This window comes from Ambystoma mexicanum, chromosome 5q, assembly GCF_040938575.1.
Source record: "Ambystoma mexicanum isolate Mex_15411 chromosome 5q, UKY_AmexF1_1, whole genome shotgun sequence".
NCBI lineage: Eukaryota > Metazoa > Chordata > Amphibia > Caudata > Ambystomatidae > Ambystoma > Ambystoma mexicanum.
In genome coordinates this window covers 1,273,549,364-1,273,573,953 of record NC_090933.1, presented here as the reverse complement: position 1 = coordinate 1,273,573,953, position 24,590 = coordinate 1,273,549,364, and the positions used below count along the sequence as shown (strand labels likewise).

The following is a 24,590-nucleotide window of genomic DNA, read 5'->3' as shown; positions in this document are numbered from 1 at the left end:
GTTCAAGCTAGCACCCTGGACATCGCCCAAACAGCCCTCTCTGGCATCACTGAACACCTCCTGAACAAAGGTGCTCTCATCAATGCCCGCTCTCTAGTCGCCCCCTGCTAGACGTTGCGGACCTCATCTCCGCCAACAACCTCCACTTCTTGGCTATCACTGAAACATGGCTGCACCAGGCTGCTGGCCCAGCTCTATCCCTCGCCATCCCAGAAGGATACTCAATACTCAGGAAAGACAGGGACTCGGGCAAAGGAGGCGGAGTAGCCTTTATCGCCAAAACATCCCTTGGCCTCAGAATAACCCCACCTTTCAGCTTCCGGTCCGCAGAGCTATTGTCAGCCAAACTTCAACTCTCTGCCACACAAACCATACATCTGCACATCATATACAGACCCCCAGGCCCTATCTTCAGATTCGAGGAAGAGTTATCCGACCTCCTGACCACTAACACCAAAACAGGATCTCAAATCATCTTACTAGGAGACCTTAACCTTGGCCTCAGCGATCCTAATGATGCTAATGCACTCTCCCTAGAAAATACATTTTGCCAACTAGGGTTTACACTCAGAATTACAGCCCCAACACAAAACAAAGGCAGAACACTGGACTGGTTAGCAGATCTCAACTGTTCCACAGCCATCCTTAAAAACGAGCCAATTACATGGTCAGACCATCACGCCATTTCCTTCTCCATCCAAGGGAAGTCACAACCAACCACCCCCCCAGCCACCGTCCCGCAAACACTCACCAGGAACAATCGCAACATCACCTTGTAGAACCTTCGCCCTCTTATCCACAACATCCTCACCCCCGCAAACTACGCCAACCTAGATGAGGAGAAACTCGCTGACCTCCATAATAAAACTCTTGAATCAGCAGTAGATAGCATCGTCCCCATCAAACTCACCAAAGCCAAACCCGCAGCCCACTTGAACAAATGGTTCACCCCAGAGCTAAGAATCCTTCGGAAAACTAAACTAGCTGCAGAAGCCACCTGGAGCAAAACTCCTAACCATGCCAACAAAACGGAACTCACAATAGCAGCTACCACCTACAAAACCTCCATCCTCAGGGCCAAAAATGAGACCTACGACAATAGAATTCAGAACGCCAAATCTAAAACCAAGGAGCTCTTCATCATCCTCAGAGAACTCGAGTCGCCATCCGCACCCTCAGAAACCTGCGTGGAAGATGCAGACTGGTGTGAGAGGATCCAAAAAGCCCAGGCAGACATAATTGCCATGCTACAAACCAAAATCAAACAGAAAAAGCTCAGCAAATCCAGAAGCATCTGGAAGAGAACCACCTCCTGGGCCTTAGACAATCAGGATTCAGACCAAGGCATGGAACAGAGACAGCACTCCTGGACCTAAGAATCCAGATGGACGAGGCAAAGGATAAGGGCAAGCTAGCCATCCTCTTGCTGCTTGATCTCTCAGCAGCCTTTGACCTTGTCGACCATCAGATCCTCACTTCTCACGGAACATCCGACGACCTCAGTGGCTTTCTCTAACCAAGCGACTGCCTGGATCCAATCCTTCCTAGCCAATCAAACCACCCGGGTCTTCTCCCCGGGGGCCTCTGCCCACCCCATCCCTATCCTCTGTGGCGTTCCACAAGGTTTGTGCGTTTCGCCAACCTTATACAATATGTTCACCAAGCTATTGTTCGACCGCCTTGACAACCTGGGCGTCACTTACACAAACTACACTGATGACACCCAGGTTCTCATCGCCCTTTCAGGGTGCTACGAGGTGGACTCCACCAAGATCAACAATCTTTACCTGGAGATCCAAGCCTGGGTGGCAGAGCACGGCTTGTGCCTCAACAACGAGAAAACAGAGCTCCTTCTTGTCGGCTCTCAACCACGGCTAAACAAACTGGACCCCCTTTACGCGTCCATCAACATAGACAGTAACCAAATCTCTGTGGCCAAAGAAATTAAAACTCTCAGGGTCTACTTGGACTCCACTCTCTCACTCAATAGACAGGTGAACGCCACAGCCTCAGCCACGGTTTATACAAATAAGCTCATCAATGCCTGCAAACCCTTCCTCTCTCCATCCAGCTGCATTACCCTAGCCAGAGCGCTAGTGCGCTCAAAAATGGACTACTGTAACATTCTCTTTCTCGGCACCTCAGAACGCAATCTGAACAAACTGCAGGTGCTTCAGAACAACGCCCTCAGAGCTGCCCTGAGTATCCCACGACACGCTCACATCTCCAGCATAAGACAAGATGGTCACTGGCTCCCTGTACGAGACAGAATCACTTTCAGATCCCTTGTTATCATCCACAAATGCCTCTCCAATGACGCTCCCAAATACTTGGCAGACAAGTTTTCTAAACACACCTCAACCAGATCAACCAGAACACCATACTCACACTGCCTCTCCATCCCCAAATTCTCCCTAAAGAAAGTAGGCGGCTCCAGCTTCCGGTTATAGCGGCCAAAGCCAGGAACGCCACACACCACTGAACCACAGAGCAGAGCCCTCCTTTTGGACTTTCAGAGCCAAAACTAAATCTTGGCTCGCCAACAAGAATTCCACCGCCATCTGATTCTCTTCTTAAATGTACTCTTCTACTGTCGACCATCATGTAACCTGGTCAATCGCACTTATTGTTATTTTTACTGTATGTCTATACTATGCTGTAACCTCATCTAAGTCTCCGGCACCCAGTTACCCCAGGGTTCGGCACGCGGTATAAATAAAGAAACTAAACTGAAGGACATATCAGTTTCCCCATAACATATGAGAAAAGGCCAGTGCAGTGAAGCTTAAGGCTTCACTGTACTGCAAAAAGTACAGGTCAAATTCAAAAATAAAAGCAAAAAGTTTAGGGGTTCCATAAAGATGGAAGGAAAGGTTCAGTAAGAGAATCTTTCCTAACACTCGCCTCATGGTACTGGGGGGCTACTACAGGGGGCAAACAAGCATAAGAGACACAGTTGGTGTGAGCATATTTTCTGGAGCAGCCTCGCCTCATGGTACGGGGGCTGATTCAGGGTACCAATAGGCAATACAGTTATGAGTTAATAAGTGGGAATACAGTTACAGTGGTAAGTTATACAGGCAGCTGCAGTGATCAGCATGGCTAGAGCAGGTGACTGCAGGTAAAGGAAAGGCTTTGGAAACTAATCCCTCTGGCGAGGTCAAGTTGGGCATGCTGGGCGTGCATGAAGTAACAAGCAAGATGGGGAGTGCAGCGATCCAGAACAACCAGCATAAATCATGGGTATGAATAGCTGCAGGCCATTATGCAAAGGTTATCTAGTTAGAAGTAAGACAGGCCTTAGCCGCTTGAGCCCACTAAAGAATGGTGGTGTAGGCAAGGCAAAGCATTTAATGCTCTGGTCAACCTACCACTTGCAGAGTTAGGATAACACAGATAAAAGACCCTGTAAACCAAGCTAGGTTAAAGGGTGTTGATCAATTACCAGAAATCCACTGTTTTGTAGTCCTTTTACGCCAAGTCATACCTGATCCTTCTCCCGATCCATGGAGACCGAGAGATGGAGATTTGATGGCACTGCTGCAGAGCGCACAGCTATTCCTCCTTCCTCCTCCTCAGGGACGCCCAAGTGATGACTAATGTCTTGTGCAGTAGCCAGCGTGGCAGTGGCAGTCAGGCCTAGCAGGCAGCGTACACCCAATCTATCACGCAGTACCTTGCAGAAAAAGGAAAAAACGTAAAACTAATAGTAGCATAAGCCCTGGCTACAATAAATAAACAGATGTATGCAGGCCTTAAATACGCATAGGAGCCTGAAAGCTAGGTCACATTACAGTCTCACATTCCACCACATCTCAAGGATTGAAATAAGTATTTGTTGAGCAGGAGCTAAAATCAGCTTTTGGGGATCTGTCTAGGAGGAGCTAGTACACAGCAAAATGCAGATCTAACCTCCAAATTTGAGGCAGACTATAACCCTCTGCCCACTATAAACACTACATTAAGGTTTAAAGGTTTCCAAATGCATCTTAATAATCGTTTACAAGTATTCCCAAACATTAAGTTAATGTCACATAGGTATGTTTATTTATTGCATTACTTGGCCTGAGACCGTTTAGGTCAAGATAACCAGGTGTTACTAGGCCACAAGCAGTATGCCTCTGTTGGGCTCCCAAGTAAGGCTGGGCTTAGTGCTCAACTTCTTGTGTGTAACCATCCATTAGAGGGTTGAAACCCAGCACGGCCGACTGCGCACTTCGGAGGTTGATAAAATGAGTACCATGTAGTTGGTTAAACATAACCCGTTATCAGCACAAAGAAACTGTTCAGTTTGTGGAGAGCGCAAAATATATAATATTAGTATTATTGTTCTAATAATAGAACCCATTATTGGGAAGCAATTGGACAAAGCATGTTCAGTAGTGAATTGGATTTTGAATAACAGGAAAGGGCACTTATCGTCATAAGGTCAGAGTTTTTACAAATTTACACGCTTGTCCCACATACCTGACTCGTGAAAAAGGCTGACAATGTTTTGATAATTTATTTAAATGAAATGTAGATCAGTGCAGAACAAGTAGTAGTAGTAAATAAGAACATTAAGACGAAGCTGATTAAGTAAGCATTGTAACAGGCTAATTAACGAACCAAGTGGCACATATGCTCTCTTGGGTGTTTTGTAGAGGGCTACATGTCATTTATTTAATCAGGATTCTGCTAATGAGCCACCAGTAAAGGGCTTTCGGATTGGTGGGCTCCACAGGGATAAGGGTGCGATCGTGGGCTAGCTAGGTAAGGAGGAGAGGAAGGCTTTGCACCATTTCCTCATCAGCTAACACTAGGAGTACTTAAAAATATAGTAAGTCACCTGCCAAGTGCTATCGAAAAACAGTGCACATTTACACACTTTTACAGGCGAAGAGAGGCACGGACTCCCTCTGCTCACTTAGTCATGTGTTTCAATGAACCTAATCTAAGCCATGGTGGAAGAAGATGCTGCGCTGCGTTATGGCAATACAATGTCCCACTCTGGCACTTGCCAATGATCAGCTGAGTGGTATAGACAGAGGCTAGAAGGAACTAAGGGCACTCTGAAATGAGAGTGAACCTTGGCGTATGGCTCTGCTTATGGCGGGCCTTGGAATTGACTGCTTGGAAGCACAAGACTTAATAGCAGTCACTGGGGAGGGCTAAGAGTGTTGTGGGAAAACGGGTCCCTGTTTGGCGGAAACTTGTCTCCACTAGAAATAATCTACAGAATGATCTGCCTCATCAGGATGTTTCACAATTCCCGGTCTAAACTGCAGATTCTTCTGCTGTAAAGTGGGTGAGAGGGTGAACTCGAACTCTCTGGAATCCACGACAGTCCATTCGGGGTTGCAGGACAGTTTTATGCCATGTATTTGGAGAAATATACTCCCATCACAGTTTATACAAAGGAGGCTATGAACTGGTAAGCTAGTTCAGTGGACCAATGCATCAATTGTAGTCACAGGCCTCATTCCTAGGATCTGCACAGCCTTACATCCTTCTGAGGTCAATAAAGCTAGTACCAATCAGGAACGCAAGAAAGAAGACCACAAGAAAAGAAATAGAACCAGTGTCGGACATGATGCAGTTAAGTGCAGTACATAACTATCAGCACATTGTGCTACATTGTTATGCACACAATTGACATTGTTTTGACTAATGGGGTTTCATGACTTAAATATAGACTTGACTCTATGATATACAAAACAACGGAGCAGGAAACAGGAAATATAGACCTTCGCCTGCAGACATAGTGTCTGTTTGCTCCCAGGGGTCCACAGACATGTAGTGGGAAAAAATAAAAAAAAAAATTAAAAAAATTATATAATATATATATATATATATATATATAAAAAACAATGGATGTGCCAAAAATAGTGCTCAGCCTACACGTAGCTGGTGCTAGGGACAGAAATCTTGGCCGGATTTCTAAATATGTATAAAAACACATGTGTGAATGAAAGTTTGTAACACTTCAAAAAAAAACCAATCACATCATGTAGAAAAAGAACCCTGCACACAAGACCATACCGCTTGCTACAAGAAAACGTCTTTTATTGCATTATAAAGAATCTCGTACAACCAACACTGCCTAATGGCTTAAAAGGGGCAGACATAATAACCATGCCTCCCTTGCTGACAATCAGGTTAAAAAGGAACACTCACCCCACCAGGGTGGAAACCGCCACGCGTTCCGCTTGATTAACAAGCTTCTTCAGGCTATTTACTTCCCAAATACGTGAAAACACATTACTTTTATAAACAGGAAACGGGTCAGCATCGGCATTAAGCTCCTCCCATATACTTTTAAATTCCCGATCATGTGATCGCAGAAGATTATAATACATGACTTACAAACTTGGCAGCCATATTTGAGAGAGTTCAAGATGTTTAAATTTTAATGGGCGCTAGACCCATATAAGCAAATGCTATAATGAAAAGTGAAAAAAATGAAAAAAAGCGTGGATGAAAGCGCATACCAGATGCCTGACCCTATTTCCTGACAAAAACATTTAAAAACAACAATGATGTGTTATTGAGCGCCAGTGCGCTAAAATATCATAAAATGGTTTGGTCTCATACTACATGCTGAAAACCACAAACCATTACACTCCATGGTATGGAGTGACCTCAAATGAAGCCAGAGAGAAGTGCAGCGCCTTCATCTGTACTATAATAGTTTACAAAAAGCTCAATTGGTTTAGCCTCACAAATGCAGAATACATGCCTAGGTAAACAGCAGACCAGAAAGTGCGTCATGCATATTTAGCAGCAGTGACTCCTCTATAAGAAGACAAATGCTCTCGATAAAGTGCCAGTGCATGTAAATTACGTCAATACATGCCCCAAAATACATGTCCAGGTGAACAGCAGACCGGAAGGTGCATGATGCATATGTAGAAGCAGTAACTCCCCTCTTAGAGGACAAATATTCTTGATAAAGTGTCAATGCATCATCATGGAATCAAGACATGTCATACAAACATATTAGGTAGCCCAGAACAGTAGTAAAATTATATATGTATAAAAAAGGATGATAAATATATACATATATATAAAGTCGAAAAGTTGAAAAATGCATAGTGCATATGCAACAGCAAATGCTGAATAAACAGTTTTATGTAAAGTGCCAGTGCATATTCATAGATTCACATAAGTTGCAATAATGTACATGCTAGCATCCATTAATATAAATGCTTGAAGATGCAACAGTGTTCCTACAAATATCATACTACGCAGTTGTTATAAAAACACAAACATCTCCGGGTCAATATTTAGTCCCAGGAGCCTCAGTGTATCAAATTTACAGATTAATGTGGCTTCTAACTGCCGTAATTTTAACTCTCGATTCCCCAGTCTTTTGTGTACTGGGATATGGGCCAACCCTATAAATGTCATGGCATTCACATCACCTTTATGTTTCTCAATAAAGTGCCCCGTAAGAGGATTGGTGAGGTCCCTATTTTTAATGGCTCTGTAGTGTTGAAGTATACGCAATTTGAGTGCTCCTATGGTTGATCCAATGTAGTGTAGCCCACATTCACATGTGATAGCATAGACTACAAATTTTGTGGTACAGGTGATTTTGTGTTTATGTCTCCATTGCTGACCATTACAACTAATAAATGGTTTTTTCGAGACAAAATTGCACATTTTACAGTTGGCACATTTACGGAACCCACCAACCTCTTGTGTCATGAAGTGACTACCTCTCATGCCAGTGTCTGTGATGACCATACTGGGAGATAGAATGGTTTTGAGAGTAGGGGCTTTGCGATAAGCAACACTAGGACCAGTGCCTAATACTTTAGTAAGGTCTGGATCTGCTAAAAGTACCTTCCAGTGTTTTTTCATTATCCGTTTGATATTGTTAGCTTGATGGTTAAAGTTAGTAATGAATCGGATATCATCATTCTTATTGATTACTTGCTTTTTAAACAGATCCATTCTATTGGTCTGTTTAGCTTTATCAAAGCAATCAGCTACAACCTTCCTTTTATAACCCCGATTTACAAATCTTTGGCCTATATGTAGGGCTTCTTCATTGTAATTTAAATCTGTACTGCAAGCTCTCTTAGCTCTCAAAAATTCTCCATAAGGAATCGAGTTTTTGAGGGTAGTGGGGTGATGGCTGCGGGCATGGAGCGTAGAGTTAGAACTAGTTTCTTTACGGAAAAGTTTAGTCGTCAGTGTGTTGTTTATCACAGTAAATTTTACATCTAAAAAGACCAATTCCTTTTTGTTGACAACAGATGTGAGTTCAAGATTCAAATTATTCTCATTAAGTGTATTGACATAGGTGAGCAATAGATCTTCAGTCCCATCCCATATCAAAAAGAGGTCGTCTATAAATCGATACCACACCACTATGTGTTCAGTGAATCTTTCTTTTTCTTCAGCCCATGCTATCTGCGACTCCCACCACCCCATGTATAAGTTGGCATAGGTCGGTGCCATACAAGAACCCATGGCTGTGCCTTGGATTTGCTTATATATAGAGGTCTCGTGCAGGAAATAATTATGTTCTAAACAGAACCGCAGCATATACAAAAGCATGTCATTATGTTGTTTGTAACTAATGGATCTTGTGTCTAAATAAAATTTACAAGCCTGAATACCTGCCTCATGCTTAATCGACGTATACAATGAAACCACATCCAGGGATACCAGCAAATATCCTGGTTCCCAATTGATGTCAAGTAGTTTCAGAAGCAGATCTGAGGTGTCTTGTATATGTGAGCTAAGGCTGATCACAAATGGCTGCAGGAAATGGTCTAAGAATTTCGAAGTATTTTCAAGAAGGCTACCCACTGAAGATACTATGGGACGGCCTGGGGGATCTGTAAGGCTTTTATGAATTTTAGGGTTAAAATACATTAATGGGGTAACAGGAAACGGGTTTTTGAGATACCAGTATTCCTCATCACTAATCAATTCATCATCACACCATATACGCAGCATAGAAAAGTATAAGGTCTGTGTTTCCATTAATACTCGATTGTCTACCACCACATAGTTATCGATCATGTTCAGTTGCCTGTTGGCTTCTCTCTTGTATTTGGCACTGTCCATGACGACTATTCCACCCCCCTTATCGGAGGGTCGTATGACTATGGAATGATCATTTCTCAAGTTCTCCAGTGCTTTGTATTGCAAGAATTTCAAATTTCTAGAAGTTGGCAGTATATTACTAGACAGTTTTTTCAGGTCTTGCATAACAAGATTCTCAAACGTGTCTATCGGTCCACATATAATATTGGGACAGAAGATCGATTTAGGTTTGAGATGACTTGGGCAGCTCATATCTGTGGTTATCCCAAATTGCTCTTCTAGCATAGAGTTGCCATAAATCTGTGTCCTCTCTATTTCCAATCCCATTGGTTGTTCCAGGTTGGCTAGACAGATTAAGCTGGTCATATCTTTGCCTGTTAAGGGAGATGCTTCTTCTCTCGGCGTATCTTTGTGCCTAGGTCCCTCATTGACCCTTGTTGCATAAAATTTAGTCAGTTTGAGTTTTCTAAGAAATTTATAGAGGTCCACCCTAGTAGCCGTGTAGTCATAGCTGTATGTAGGGCTAAAGGATAGCCCTAGCGACAATACTGCTGTTTCTTCCTTAGATAGAATTCTGTTAGAGATGTTAAAGATTTTTATTTGTAGGTTCTCTGGCTTCTCGGCCTCCCCCTCGGTTTGTTTCCAGAGCGTGTGATCACGCTGGGAGGGTTGTTTATGTTGGCATCCCCTCCTTGTTTTGATTTTCCTGCTTTGCCCACGGCACCTCTTCCTTGTCCGGATGGCTGGCCTCTCCCTCTCTTTTCCATTCTGCTGTCTAGGTGCAGCAATTTGAATTCTTCTAAAAAGTTGAGCCTTTTTGATGAAGACCCTTCTGTTTCTGAAATTTCCACATCGGAACTGCTAGGTTCTTCTAATGCACTCACTACAGGATGGTTGTTTGTAGCAATTTGTTCCAATCTACTTTTAATGGGGGCATCAAAGCGTTTGGCAAACGTATATATTCTGCCTTGTTCATAGTCCAGACGGTCACGTTTAAATTTATGATGCTTTCTCATCCGGATTTCCCCCTCATACCTTTCCAAATTTTCTTCAACTCTAGACATACGTTTTTTGCACTCATTTCCATCTTCTGATGAGAAGAGATGCTCTTCCATTTCTTCTATATCTTTCAGAAGTTTGATTCTGTCCAGTTTGGCATATTTTACAAGGCTTTCAATCATTTTAAAGGAACACTGATTAGTGTGTTGCGTCCATTCTTCTATCAGCCTGGGATCGATGTCCTCAAAAGTAGGGATCGTGAGGATTCTCAGCCCTCTCGGAATGCGCTGAACCTCCAAATAGGTTTGAAGTGTCATTGCCTCCCACCATTTAGAAATTTCTTTTTTCTTTATTTTTTCAAGTTTGTCCATTTTTTGCTGTACCGTGAGGCTTGCCGGTAGGCTATTATCTTCAATTGCCACAGTGGCTGCTTGATCATGTTTAAACAGAATTTGCGCTGCTGCTCTTCTCTTGGCTTCAACCTGATCTGCCATTGTGCCTCTTCTACAGATTGTAGGGCTGACACAAACATAGGGGTTGGTTGCAGAGGCAAGCGGTAAGCAAACCAGGCTGGGTAGGGTAAGATATATATAATCCTCCCAAAAGCACTCTCACTCCACCTCACAAGGCGGCTGAGGTGCGCCTAGTTGGTCTCCCCAATTCCAGTCTATAATATATGAGAAAATCTCCCAATATTTCTGGAATTTCTGTTCCAAGAATGGGGGCTACACCACAACTAATAATCAAAGCTGCACCGCAGCTAGATGATAGATGTCATATCCAAAGTTGTGGGAGGCGGCAGCTAATGGCTATACAAAAAACAATGGATGTGCCAAAAATAGTGCTCAGCCTACACGTAGCTGGTGCTAGGGACAGAAATCTTGGCCGGATTTCTAAATATGTATAAAAACACATGTGTGAATGAAAGTTTGTAACACTTCAAAAAAACCCCAATCACATCATGTAGAAAAAGAACCCTGCACACAAGACCATACCGCTTGCTACAAGAAAACGTCTTTTATTGCATTATAAAGAATCTCGTACAACCAACACTGCCTAATGGCTTAAAAGGGGCAGACATAATAACCATGCCTCCCTTGCTGACAATCAGGTTAAAAAGGAACACTCACCCCACCAGGGTGGAAACCGCCACGCGTTCCGCTTGATTAACAAGCTTCTTCAGGCTATTTACTTCCCAAATACGTGAAAACACATTACTTTTATAAACAGGAAACGGGGCAGCATCGGCATTAAGCTCCTCCCATATACTTTTAAATTCCCGATCATGTGATCGCAGAAGATTATAATACATGACTTACAAACTTGGCAGCCATATTTGAGAGAGTTCAAGATGTTTAAATTTCAATGGGCGCTAGACCCATATAAGCAAATGCTATAATGAAAAGTGAAAAAAATGAAAAAAAGCGTGGATGAAAGCGCATACCAGATGCCTGACCCTATTTCCTGACAAAAACATTTAAACTGAAGATCTATTGCTCACCTATGTCAATACACTTAATGAGAATAATTTGAATCTTGAACTCACATCTGTTGTCAACAAAAAGGAATTGGTCTTTTTAGATGTAAAATTTACTGTGATAAACAACACACTGACGACTAAACTTTTCCGTAAAGAAACTAGTTCTAACTCTACGCTCCATGCCCGCAGCCATCACCCCACTACCCTCAAAAACTCGATTCCTTATGGAGAATTTTTGAGAGCTAAGAGAGCTTGCAGTACAGATTTAAATTACAATGAAGAAGCCCTACATATAGGCCAAAGATTTGTAAATCGGGGTTATAAAAGGAAGGTTGTAGCTGATTGCTTTGATAAAGCTAAACAGACCAATAGAATGGATCTGTTTAAAAAGCAAGTAATCAATAAGAATGATGATATCCGATTCATTACTAACTTTAACCATCAAGCTAACAATATCAAACGGATAATGAAAAAACACTGGAAGGTACTTTTAGCAGATCCAGACCTTACTAAAGTATTAGGCACTGGTCCAAGTGTTGCTTATCGCAAAGCCCCTACTCTCAAAACCATTCTATCTCCCAGTATGGTCATCACAGACACTGGCATGAGAGGTAGTCACTTCATGACACAAGAGGTTGGTGGGTTCCGTAAATGTGCCAACTGTAAAATGTGCAATTTTGTCTCGAAAAAACCATTTATTAGTTGTAATGGTCAGCAATGGAGACAAACACAAAATCACCTGTACCACAAAATTTGTAGTCTATGCTATCACATGTGAATGTGGGCTACACTACATTGGATCAACCATAGGAGCACTCAAATTGCGTATACTTCAACACTACAGAGCCATTAAAAATAGGGACCTCACCAATCCTCTTACGGGGCACTTTATTGAGAAACATAAAGGTGATGTGAATGCCATGACATTTATAGGGTTGGCCCATATCCCAGTACACAAAAGACTGGGGAATCGAGAGTTAAAATTACGGCAGTTAGAAGCCACATTAATCTGTAAATTTGATACACTGAGGCCCCTGGGACTAAATATTGACCCGGAGATGTTTGTGTTTTTATAACAACTGCGTAGTATGATATTTGTAGGAACACTGTTGCATCTTCAAGCATTTATATTAATGGATGCTAGCATGTACATTATTGCAACTTATGTGAATCTATGAATATGCACTGGCACTTTACATAAAACTGTTTATTCAGCATTTGCTGTTGCATATGCACTATGCATTTTTCAACTTTTCGACTTTATATATATGTATATATTTATCATCCTTTTTTATACATATATAATTTTACTACTGTTCTGGCTACCTAATATGTTTGTATGACATGTCTTGATTCCATGATGATGCATTGACACTTTATCAAGAATATTTGTCCTCTAAGAGGGGAGTTACTGCTTCTACATATGCATCATGCACCTTCCGGTCTGCTGTTCACCTGGACATGTATTTTGGGGCATGTATTGACGTAATTTACATGCACTGGCACTTTATCGAGAGCATTTGTCTTCTTATAGAGGAGTCACTGCTGCTAAATATGCATGACGCACTTTCTGGTCTGCTGTTTACCTAGGCATGTATTCTGCATTTGTGAGGCTAAACCAATTGAGCTTTTTGTAAACTATTATAGTACAGATGAAGGCGCTGCACTTCTCTCTGGCTTCATTTGAGGTCACTCCATACCATGGAGTGTAATGGTTTGTGGTTTTCAGCATGTAGTATGAGACCAAACCATTTTATGATATTTTAGCGCACTGGCGCTCAATAACACATCATTGTTGTTTTTAAATGTTTTTGTCAGGAAATAGGGTCAGGCATCTGGTATGCGCTTTCATCCACGCTTTTTTTCATTTTTTTCACTTTTCATTATAGCATTTGCTTATATGGGTCTAGCGCCCATTGAAATTTAAACATCTTGAACTCTCTCAAATATGGCTGCCAAGTTTGTAAGTCATGTATTATAATCTTCTGCGATCACATGATCGGGAATTTAAAAGTATATGGGAGGAGCTTAATGCCGATGCTGACCCGTTTCCTGTTTATAAAAGTAATGTGTTTTCACGTATTTGGGAAGTAAATAGCCTGAAGAAGCTTGTTAATCAAGCGGAACGCGTGGCGGTTTCCACCCTGGTGGGGTGAGTGTTCCTTTTTAACCTGATTGTCAGCAAGGGAGGCATGGTTATTATGTCTGCCCCTTTTAAGCCATTAGGCAGTGTTGGTTGTACGAGATTCTTTATAATGCAATAAAAGACGTTTTCTTGTAGCAAGCGGTATGGTCTTGTGTGCAGGGTTCTTTTTCTACATGATGTGATTGGGGTTTTTTTGAAGTGTTACAAACTTTCATTCACACATGTGTTTTTATATATATATATATATATATATATATATATTTATTAAAGGGGGCAGAAGTACGATTCTAGACACAGTTGTGGAAAATTGGGTGACATAGACCGAACAAGTTACTTACCTGTAACTGTTCTTCTCCAGCATGGGTCTGGGATGGAGACTCATGCGAACACTCCCGCCTACCCCTCTGCGGCTCTTCTCTTGGTCCTACTGCCACTTTACGTGCTACCAAATCTGAAGATGGTGGCCAGGTAGAGGACAGTCATTGACTGGGGGCAGTATGACCCAGAGACCAGTGATTGGTTGTTAGGAGAAAGACAGTTCACAAATGAAACAAACTGATTTGTTTCTTCACCGAGTTTTCCCAGCCTAACAACTGAGAATATTCATGCGCATGTGAATCCATGCCAGACCCATGCTGGAGAACAACAGTTACAGGTAAGTAACTTGTTCGGTCTATGCCAACCAATTCAGGGACTCCTTCTCCAGCATGGGGCCTGGCATGGATTCACATCCTCATGAATAAAGAATACATAGCAGTACACACATGCACAACCATGCGAGGTGGCAGCGCTCAACATAAGCATCTCTTACCTCCTCACCAGGCTCACCTTCAAGCGAACAGGTTGCGCAGCACTGCTTGGCCGACTCTGGACTCCTTCCTGGAATCCCTGTCGACACAGTAGAATTATGTGAAGGTGTTCGTCAACCTCCACACATCAGCCCTGCAGTTGTCCAGCATGGGCACACCAGACATGAATGCCGTAGTTGCAGCGATCGCTCTGATCTAATGGGCTCTCCGACGGCCAGGCAACGGTCGTTTCGCCAACCGGTGACAATGGGTGATGTAGACGGAGAGCCACCTGAAAATGGAAGCCTTGGAGAGGGCCTTCCCATGGTTCACAAAAAGTTGTGACGTCTTCTGCAAACTGTTTGTGCAGTCCACATAGAACTTCAGCGCTCTTGCCACATCCAGCGAGTGCAATGTCCTTTCAGCCGACGACAAAGGCGTTGGAAAAAACACAGGTAACACCAAGGGCTTGTTTAGATGAAAGTCCGACGGCACCTTGGTCATGAAGGAGGGGTGCGTCCTCAGCACCACCCTTGTGTTGTGAAAAGTAAGGTGATTTACAGGACAGGGCCTGAATCCCACCCATCCGTCGTGCAGAGGTGATGGCCATGAGGAACGCGGTCTTCCACAACAAAAACTTCAGCGGTACTGTATGCATAGGTTCGAATAGAGGACCCATGAGCCTAGTCAGCACCACATTAAGTTCCCACGCCAGGGCTTGGGCCTTCACCGGCGGGAACAAACGGAACATTCCTTTGACAAACTCCTTAACCAGACCTTTCGACCATAACGATGACCGCCCCGGAGATCTGATGTAGAGGGATATAGCGGCCAGATGAACTTTGATGGACGCATGGGCTAGTCCTGCTTTCGCCAAAGACAGCAAATACGGCAGTACCTGCGGAGCTGTGACTCGTAAAGGGTCGATTATCTGTGCACGGCACCAAACGGCGAATCTCTTCCATTCATGTTCATAGCATTTTAGAGTAGACGATGCTCTGGCCTTGGCAAGCACATCCCTTGCAGGCCGCTGGGAGATCGTAGCCCCCGCTGCAGGAGCCAGGCCTTCAGGTTCAGTGATCCTGGGTCGTGGTGTAGAATTGCGCCTCCTTCCCTGGCGAGAAGATCTGTGTCCACAGGAAGCTTGACTGGAGTGGACGCCGACATGCTGAGAAGGTCCAGGTACCATATCTGCCTCGGCCACGCCAGTGCGACGAGGATCATCCTGCGCCGGGACCTTTGAGTTGATTGACGAGTCTAGGAAGCAACGGCAGAGGAAGGAATTCATACAAAGACAGACGTCCCAGGGCAATGAGAATGCATCCCCCCATGCTCCCCGGCTGGGGAAACCTGCTGGCGAACCTTCAACATTTGGTGTTCGTCGCTGTCGCAAAGAGATCGATCTGGGGATTGCCCCATCTGCAGAACAGGTGATCCACTTGGTCCTGCCGAAGTTCCCACTCGCGGCAAGAGCGCATCTCCCTGCTGAGAGAGTCGGCAACAGTGTTCTTCACTCCTGCCAAATGAAACGGGAGGAACATCCCCTGGGGCTACGGACCAGTGCCATAGGTCCTGCGCCTCTTTGGAGAGCGCCGGGGATCTGGTGCCCCCCTGCTTCCTGATTTAAAACATTGTGGTGGTATTGTCCGTGAAGACCCGCACACCTTGCCCTTGAGGGACGTAAGGAAGGATTGAGGTCCCAAAACACTGCTCGCAGCTCCAGCACGTTGATGTGCAACGTCTTCTCCTCCGGCAGCCCAGGCCACTTGCGTGAAGACTTCCGGTGTGAGCTCCCCAACCTTCCAGAAATGCGTCCGTCGTGACTATCTCCTGGTGCGGTGGGGTCTGAAAATCTGTGACTCCAGACAGATGTGTGCAAACTCCACACCACCGTATCTCTCGTCGAGCGTGATCTTGTCCTGGAAGCTTCCCGACACTTGTATCCAACAGTCGTCGAGGAACTCCTGTAGTGGACGCATCCATAGCCTGCATAGTCGGATGAGGTAGATGCAGGACGGCATCATGCGAGCAGAGACTTAATGGTCCTCACTGTGGCGACCTTCAGTGCCAACAGCCGTTGCACCTTGCCCAAGATAGCCGATATCCTTTCCTCCGGCGGAGACGACAGGCACAACACTGCGTTGAGTCGGGATCCAAGAAACAGCGCGTCCTGTGATGGAGTCAAGCAGGACTTTGCATAGTTCACCGAGAACCGCAGATCCGTCAGGAGGCGGGCGGTCCTCGCTGTGTGGTCGACAGCAAAGTCCTTTGAGCTGGCCCGAATGAGCCAGTCGTGCAAGTAAGGGTAGACGTGGATCCCTTGTAGACGCAGCTGCGCCGCCACTGGCGCCAGGCACTTGGTGAAAACCTTTGGCACTGACTGCAATCTGAAGGGAAGGGCCTTGAATTGGTAATGCTGCCCTTGAACCACTAAGCGTAGAAACTTGCGGTGTGCCTTGTGAATGGGGATGTGGAAGTGAGCATCCTCAAGTCCAGCGACGACAGAAAATCCCCCTCTTCAAGCTGTCCGAGCACGTGCTGAAGAGTCACCTTTTGGGACTTGATGTATTTGTTTAGACAACGGAGGTCTAGGATGGGCCTCCAGCCACCGGTCTTCTTTTTCACAAGGAAGTAACAAGAGTTCACTCCTGAGCCTCTTTGGGACAAGCTCTATGGCGCCCTTCTTCAGCATGGCCCGCACCTCCAGCAGCAGCTGAGGGACGTGGTTTTCCTGCCGGGCCACCGGTGGTATAGGGGGACACTTCTGTTGAAATTCCAGGGTGTGTCCGTGGGCGAGAGCGTCCACTGGGCGAGAGCTTCCAGCACCCAGCGGTCGGTGGATATGGTCTGCCACACGCTGACAAAGCTCGCCAGGCGGCCCTCCCACCATGGTGCACGGGTGGGGGGCTGATGCCACAGCCTGTTCAATCCTGCTTAGACGTCAAAGGGCCACCTTGAGGACCTTGGCGACAATGACGTCCTCCTCCAGACTTGGCACAGCCCCCGTTCTCCTGGGCCAAAGAGCGGGAGGTTTGAGGGTAAAATGAGGTACCTCCAGTGAAACCTTTGGAGGATCATTGGGATTTGCTGCCTCAAGTTCGAAAGTAAAGCCGTTGCTGTTGACGCGTGCCCAAGACACAAGCCGTCTGTGTGTCTGTCTTGAGGGCTTGAAGAGACTCATCCATGGCCTTCCCGAACAAATTGTCCCTGTCGAAGGGCATGTCCAACACCCTCGACTGAAAGTCCTGACGAAAATTGGTGGCCCTTAACCAGCCCCGCTGACTAAGGCAAACGCTGTTGCCCATTTGGCAGAACCCCGTGTCGGCGATGTCCATGGCCACCGCAATGGCGTGATCTGACGCCACCTCGCCTTCCGGCAGAATCTCCAAAGCTTCCGACCTCTTGTCGGGAAGGAAGTCCAGGATGGGAGAGATCTTGAACCACAGCTCCCGGTCGTAAAACGCCACAATGGGGAGAGCGTTGATGGCCTTGATGGTAGTCGCCGCCGACGTTATAACCTATTGCCCCATGGCATCCAACTTCTTCTCCTCACTGTCCGGGTGGGTGAAGGCCACCGAAGAGGAGGAGCCCAAAGACGACTTCTTGGCTGCTGCCGATCGTACAGAGTCTGGCGACGGTTGGGTCCGCAAGCACTTGGGCACAGAGTCCGGCACCCTGTACTTCTTCTCATACAGTCCCTCTACGCTGGGGCTGTGGAAGGATTCTTCATGAGGGACAATCCCTCGTCCCAAATGTCATCCAGGAGAGGGACTGAAAGGATGGTCTTCCTCTTTGCCTTGCAGCGCTGGTATAGGAAACCCCGCTTTCTTCTTCTCCTCAGGAACGAGCTGGAAGAGCTCCAAAGCCCTGGAGATCATGGCATGAAATGAGCCTTTCTCGTCGGGCGGTGAGAATCTGGGAGATGGCGACGGGAGGTCCCCCAACCCGCCGCTGTTGTCCGTGCCAGTGCCCGTCGTTGCCGTGTCAGGATCCGCCTCATCCTTGGGGGGCGTGGGAGAGGCTAAGTGTGGCAAGGAGGTGGAGAGTGAACTTTCCTCTTCTTGGCCGGTGGTTCCCCCGTCGACACTGGCGCCACCGCCCCCCCGCCCCCTTCTCTGCAACCAGAGGGGACGGTTTCAGTGAAATGACTGGCATCATCTTCTCCGGCGTCTTCTCTATGGGCACAAAAGAGGACTGGCAGGCAGGGATACTCTCGCCTTTGGGGAGCCGCGTCTTGCGGATCCGCCACGGCTGCCTTCGCAAGGGACGCTACGACCCCTTCGATGGAAGGTTGGGCCTTCATCAGATATACCTGCGCCTTCACAGTATTGGTCGAAATCGCGGCCTTCTCCTTAGGGGAAGGGTCAGCACCCCACTCCCCCTTGGCCTTCTCTGGCGGGCCGGTCTTGGGCTTCTACTTGAGTTTGCCCGGATGGTCAGACTTCCTCTTTGATGAAGATCCCAAGCGTTGGCTGGTGATCGAAGCTGCTGGAGACGCTGTACTCGTCCTGGCCGCTGAGGAGCCCATCGCAACGGTGCTCCCGGTGACAGGGGAATCGCGGTGCTTAGCCTTTTGTTGGGCCCCCATGGGAGAAGCGCCCTGAAAGGTCTTAGAAGACTGCTAAGCTTTCTTGGGAGCAGGGGAGGCATGCTGCTGGGACCCACCCAGAGCAAGGGCTTTGGCCTGTAGCCATTTCTATAGCCGCCTATGCCGATCCTTCAGCGTGCGGGGCACCATCTCCTGACAAAACGCACAGTCTTCCTCCATTACAAATGCCTTATCATATCATGTGCGTTGGGTCCGGATACAGGCAATAGAGGCACTTGGAATGCTTGTTGTCTGAGAAGACATTCCGCAAGCCGCAGTCGAAACTAATCCTGAAAAGGGAGGCTGAATCCTTCTTCTCCTCTGACATGTCCAGGCGGCGTAGGCCTTGAAGAAACTTCCGGAATCCTCCACGAAGAAACAGGATGAAATTCGCCCTTGAGGGCCGTTGAAGAATCCGAAAACGGGTCCTCGTTAATCGGAAGGTAGATTGATGGAGCACGAGGCTCGATTGACCGAAAAAATAGAGTAAAACTATTCCAAAAAGCGAAAAACGCAGTAAAAGCTCAAGACCTAAGCACGAGGACTCCCAACACTTTGAACGTGCTGTAAAACTCTGAAGAGGGGTGCCAGAGGAGGGGCTTAGGTAGAGGGCAGTGTGACCCAGAGACCAGTGATTGGTTGTTAGAAGAAAGACAGTTCAGAAATGAAACTGATTTTTTCTTTACCGAGGATTCCCAGCCTAACAGCGGTGAATATTCAGGAGCATGTGAATCCATGCCAGACCCCATGCTGGAGAATTTTATTTACAATCAGAAGAAGCAAGGAAAATAAAATATCTTGTCCTACATACGAGGGGTTGACCTAACTCAACAAAAATATTAAGACCTCTGTCAGGATGTCCGTAAAGTAAAAGGACCACCATCCTGTGTCTAAACCCATTTCCTTCCCTTGCACTTTCAGAGCTATCTGAAGAAAACTGGATGTCTCATTAACCCAGAAGGAGGACCCACTCATTCTGAATGTAGACTCCAAAGCACAGTTCTTGTGAAAGAAATTGACTGCTTAAAAGTTCAGATCAACTTAAAGAAAACCCAGTTCCTCAATCTCGTGGCAGGAACCGCTTCCTTTGTTATTGCTTCCATAAAACACAACATAGTTCTCCCCTCTCCTGCAGAATACCTTTTCCTCCGTTGGAGTCTTTGACTCTTTAACAAAACAGTTCTCCTTTCTCCTGGAGGGAACCTTTTCCATAAGCAATACACGGTTCCACAATCTCCTGGAGGGAACCTCTTTAACCGTCTGTGAATCAATAATTAACCTTTCCAGTCTTTTATCTGGCCTGGTTCACTAACCTGCCAGACCTGACTGGATACTTCCCCAATAGTGTGTCAAGTCTGGTTCACTAATCTGGAAGGCCTTTATTTCAAATCTTTAAGTTCCAAAGATGTTTACTCCATCACTGGTTTTTCCCGCTTTATCTTCTTATACCTTCTTGTGATCTCCCTGACTGCTTCTGAACTTCAAATATGAAGTCAGGTTTCAGCCGGGCATAGGAGACCTGCAACCAACGTCTCCCCTAATTGCACTCATATTCTGTGTTTTCTGCACCTAACCATATGGCACATTCCACCTATTAACAAGTTGTCTGCTAAATACATAATTGGAAGGTTTACACTACAAGTTACCTGTAAACATGCTCCATTGAACTTTTTAACATAGCCATGTGTTTGCTCATTACAACTGTCATCATGTACTGTCATGTATATATAAATACTTAAATATTGTGCAAAAGAAAAAGCATCAGCCAATGAATAATAAAAAGCTGACACTTTTCATATGTGTAAGAGATATGTGTTCACCAGCAGCGAGCATGCCGTTCCTAACAATGGTTGTCCTAACTGTATGGGCATCCAAAATGGTCTGAAAACTGTTTGCACTTGAATTATTTTGCATTCCCTTGACTCATAGAGGGAAGGACAACCCCCTAGTTATTGCTTCTGAACTCCAACCCACTGGTTATAGGTATCTTTGAACTTCTGGGGGTCTTCAACCCGTATATACTTCATTGATGGGCCTTGTCAATTTTCATTTGAGTCAAAGACCATGCTGTACGCTGGCGGGGCTACCACGCTTTCATATGGGTCCCAACCTTGCTCATTTGCTTCTGTGGGCACCCTGTCCCTTCTTTACCATGTGTCCATTTGGACAGACCTGGTATACTCTCCTGCCAGGTACTATCCCACATAGGTTTTGTGCTCTAGCACCTTGGAACGTCCGATGTGCTAGATGGAATTACCAATAATGATCTTGGACCCAAATAACCGGAACAAAGACCATAGCCAAATACTACTTTATTATGAGCACAAAAATAAAGTAGGGCAATCTGGCAAATAACAGGCAGTAATTTACGCACTCGGACCCAAATGTGATTATACAAAGGTTTTATACCTCGATCTGCGTCATCTATGACATCATGCTACCTGGCAAGTGAAAACCTATTGAAGGGAGGGATTGGTTAGGGCAACATATATACCTATAGCATACATAAGTGTTAATAGCTTCATTGGCTGCCCCTTATCTGGTGGGCACACTTCGAGCCACCTCTAAATAGGTGTAATACTGATTATAGCGGAAAAATGGAAGCAGATTGGTCTTTGCAACATTGTTTAGCATGTTGCTACATAGACCCACTGATTGGTTAGCATGCATTCCCAAACTTGGCTCCTTAGCAGCACGTAAGCAAAACGAAATTCAGGTGCCGAGAGCAACTCTCCACTTTCCGAATTAGTCCATCGTCTCATCAGTTGGGCCCCAACCAAAGGCTTCTCCTTTGTAGTTGACCTTGAAGCCTGCTCTCTGTTCTTGGACATTCAAGGGAGTGTAGGCGCACTATTATCTTCATATGGGCTAAATGAATAGCCCTTCTTTTCAAATTCTGAATCACGTGTGAGGAGACCACACATTTGTCTATCTCAACCTTCTATTTACTGCTATTTGATTCAATTTGAGCTGGGTGTCATTACCCTCCTTGGCTTCTGGAGACTTGCTCACTCCATCTTACATGGGTTTTCCGCATCTTTAATTGTCTAATACATGGCTCTTGCAGAGGTTTTCTCCTTCACTTAATCAAAGAGAAATATACGTCTTACGTACATGGCTTATCCCTTTGACTCCCCTTGTGCCTTGCAATTATTCCTTGAAATAGCATCCCTGATCCCAAGGCAATACACTCCTCTTTATTCCTCACAAAAAGCTGTTTTTCAAGAGTGTCCTGACTCTGCAGCCCTGGTCGGTCTCCGAGGTAGCTTGATTAGTTTTAGTACGAGTCCCACATTCATCTTTCCGTCATGGCCGCTCTAGCAACGTTATGCTTTCCTCTGCAGCAAGCTTCTATATGTCTCATCTATTTGTCTACTTTGCGTTTCTACGTATATACATTCATTAATCAGCAGGTTACTTTATCTTCTTTGCATATATGATTTTTCCAGATTCGATTACATGTTTCTCTTGTTACTTCAGCTATCTCTTTATTATTCAAGTACTTGCATATCGTTTCAGTGAGCCTCAGTTATAGATGTCATCATCAGGTTCATCCTGTTCCTCCTGGAAGATATCCACAGGAGTTTCATGTAGACGTAGTCTAGGCGGGGATGCAAACTGTGCACCTGGAGAGTGGTGCCTTGGGGACTTGGAATGTATAGGGCAAGAGTCCATAGTCTAAGGTCTCTTAATAAGATCATCAAATTTGTCTGAAAAGTTAATACATTTAGACATCCTTGCCATACAGGACTCAAATCTCTCCCTAGTCCACACAGAGGAGGAGGGTTCATCAAGAGGAGTTGGATGGAGCAACTGGAACAGGATTCAGTAGCAGGGCCCGAGACAAAAGGAGGAGAGGCTGGAGAATACCCCTTCAGGCAAAGGAGAGGTCTTTCTAGGGCCAGCACTGCATGATTGGGCCTTGGAAAGCTTCACCCGAAGCTTGGGAAGCGTTTTGGAAAGGGGTTCCCGCTTCCGCACATTATCGATGCCACCGCACAGAGGGCTGAAGATTGATGGCAAGCACCAAGTAAGGTTAATGTCTTAAGGCCGTGGGCAGGCCGTAATGGACGGAGCGCAGCGTGCGCAGGCCATGGTGGTCGGAGCGCAGCGGGCTATGAACCACTAGGTTCGGTAGGCCTTGACGTTTTTCGATGGGCCTATGGCTTCCTTGACGAGCCTGTCGAGTGAGGTTTGGGGGTTGTGTCCTTAGGTGTAGAGGTGTGGTGTGTGTTCTTGTCAGTGGGGGTGTGGATTCCTCATCGCACTGTGGGCAGCATGCTTAACGGAGACAGACACGTGGGAATCAGACTCCACAGATGCATCTACAGCATTCGAATCAGAGCTGTGGCTGCCAATAGACTCCTCGTCTAAGGAAACGACACTGGCAGGGGGGGGGTGACTCTCGGCTTGCATGGTGTAGGTTCCCCACAGCTTGGTGCACCTGTCTTTTAGGCCGAAAAGGTTTACAGGCCTTGCAACATCGTTCATCATGGTCACAAGGGAGGCACCGATTGCATTCTTTAGGAGTACCCTTGAAAGAGAATTTGCTATTACACGACAGGCAAAATTTAAAAGGCGTTTGCTCCATAACTGAAGGAAAAGGCAGCCAGATGGAAGGAAAAGGAGGGGCAAAAAAGGAGGCATACTCAAGAGAAAATCAGTAGAAAACATGTCCCCCACTCTCCCTACTGTGAGGCCAGGCCTGAGGGCCAAGGCTGAAAAGAAACAGCCGTTGAGTCGACAGAGGTGTAGAGTGCAAAGCAGGATCAGTTGTCCAGAGGATGTCGAGTAGTCGAGACAGCCATCGAAGATGCCTGGAGATAACGTGCCAAGCATATTGATAGCAATTGTATGGGAGGACTGGTCCAGGAGACACCCTCCCATGCCTCTTCTCCCCCGGTGAGGTTCATGGCTCATCAGTTGTCCTTCCTGCCACCAGGGCCCAAGTGGTGGGTGAGGCACTGGCTGAAGACATTGACCAAACCTGCTCAATTTAGCTAGGCCCTGGAAACCATTTTGTCTAATAAAAATGGCTTGAGCCCTGTGCACCGCAGCGCGGCCCCCACCCTTGGAGAGCGTCACTTATCCCTGTGGCCACAGCTCCCTGGCAGATCCGCTAAGAGCCCGTTCCCACGAACAGACAGACATGAGCTAGTGTTAGATACCAACACTGTAAGATTTCACCTTCCGCAGTGTATCGCTGTTTCCAGCATGACCCGGCCAGCAGGGCCTGGGTGGAAAAGAACTGTACGATGGTCCCCTGACAAAAGCAAAGTCCCCAAATACTAATGAGCAAACCACCTGTGATGAAAGCGTTCTCTCCACAACCTCTCCGACTAAAAAACCTGTAAAATATATGAAAATGGCAGAATGGGTGCTCATATGACATTAGGGATGAAGCACCCACATCCCTGTAGCTATGCGCTAATGGTAAAAGCGTCCCGGTGGTTTTTCATGTTGTGCGTTATCGAGAAGACTGCACCTCACGGTCCCGCGCCAAAACTGAACTAATGCTGCTAGAGTGCAAAGGAAGACAAATGCAAC

At 45.8% G+C, this 24,590-nt stretch overlaps 1 protein-coding gene across 4 annotated transcripts in view; it reads right to left on the bottom strand.

Annotated features, from left to right (window-relative positions):
• Positions 1-24,590, bottom strand: part of RECQL4 (RecQ like helicase 4) — a 409,056-nt gene that overhangs the window by 173,466 nt on the left and 211,000 nt on the right. For all 4 annotated transcript variants that reach the window (XR_011278686.1, XR_011278685.1, XM_069621818.1 and 1 more), the window contains exon 15: positions 3,488-3,676. Coding sequence is in view for 2 of the 4 variants with exons in the window: in XM_069621818.1 (XP_069477919.1) it covers positions 3,488-3,676 (189 nt within the window). In the remaining 2 variants the exon portion in view is untranslated. The remainder of the gene's footprint in view (positions 1-3,487; positions 3,677-24,590) is intronic.